General features: G+C 42.8%; 1 protein-coding gene across 1 annotated transcript in view; it reads left to right on the top strand.

Moving 5' to 3' along the window:
• NAAA (N-acylethanolamine acid amidase) overlaps positions 1-1,192 on the top strand; it is a gene marked incomplete at its 5' end in the record, with an annotated part of 8,525 nt that extends 7,333 nt beyond the window's left edge. Inside the window, 2 exons of the mRNA XM_005429066.2 lie at positions 46-142; positions 884-1,192. Of these exons, the coding sequence (XP_005429123.1) occupies positions 46-121 (76 nt within the window). The remainder of the gene's footprint in view (positions 1-45; positions 143-883) is intronic.

Genomic DNA, 1,192 nt, shown 5'->3' with positions numbered 1-1,192 from the left:
CCTTTGGGATCTCACTCCCTCGCTCTGTTGCTCTTCCCCTGCCAGTAACACAGTGTACACTACAGTCATGAGTGCTGCGCTTCCAGATCGGTACCAGACATGGATGAGAGCTGGGGAGTGAAGAGATGGAAGTGGCAGAGGTGTAAGTGGCATCTGTACTTGCATAACCATTGCAGCTCCAGAGTCACTGAGGGACAAAGCATTGCACTGGCATGCTGACCCAGTCTGAATTCCTGATGCTGCTTGTTTATTGCCCTTGGATCAATACCTTCCCTTGTTTTAGAGGGAGTTAAATATTGACTCTCCTAGTGAAACTCTTGGAGAATATATTAGGGTTTGATCAGAGAGGAAGGGATGGAAACTGCAACCTAAAGGTAGAGGTTGCCTCTGGCAATGTTTAGCCTATTTTTACCAGCCTCAGTATGAAACTTGCTTGTCATCAGGTGGATGATGACAGGAAGCCCTGCCAGAGGGAACTGAATCCCAGCAGGAGGGGATGGTGCACTTAGCACTAAGAAAAATTGAACTTGGTTGGTAATGGCTGCTCACCAGCAACTACATATGAGCAGCATCCTTTGGGGGCTTTCTCCTGTGAATGTACAGAATAAGCTCAAGTTCTTGAGCTCACAAGGTGCCTCATGGGGACAGCTTCAGAGAGATACTGTGAGAATTTCTATGCCAAGAAACTGGTTGCATGGCCTTGACAAGAGCACAAGAAGCTGTATTCCAGTTTAAAGAGGTTTTAAAAAATATGATTGCTATTATATTTGCAGCAGTTCTGTCAGATCTGATTTTAGCAAGAATAATTCTTTCTAGCGATTGTGTAGAACTTGTTTTTCACTTAACTCTGGACAAACCTGTGCTCTCTTGCCTGTTTTTCTAGTTCAACACACTGAGTGAGAAGCTGAAGCTGTGCAAGACTAACATATGCTTTTAAAATCACTCCTGGGAGCAGTATAGTGGCTTTGGTTCATGAATGATGTGCACCATTTAGGAAACAGTGATTTGTTTACTCTTCCAAGTGTTGCAGGTGATCCTGTTGATGACCTGTAATGGAAGTTTGAAATTTCCTGTAATTTAATTGATGCTCTAGTAGATGTTGATGGGTAAAAATGGCTTGTACTATTTTTGGTATGAGTTGTGCAACTGCAATGTACTTCTGTGCTGACTAATAAATACATTTTGTAAATTA

This window comes from Geospiza fortis, unplaced genomic scaffold (genome assembly GCF_000277835.1).
Source record: "Geospiza fortis unplaced genomic scaffold, GeoFor_1.0 scaffold909, whole genome shotgun sequence".
In the NCBI taxonomy this organism is placed as follows: Eukaryota; Metazoa; Chordata; class Aves; order Passeriformes; family Thraupidae; genus Geospiza; species Geospiza fortis.
The sequence above is the reverse complement of the archived record's forward strand: the minus strand, read 5'-3'. Positions and strand labels throughout refer to the sequence as shown.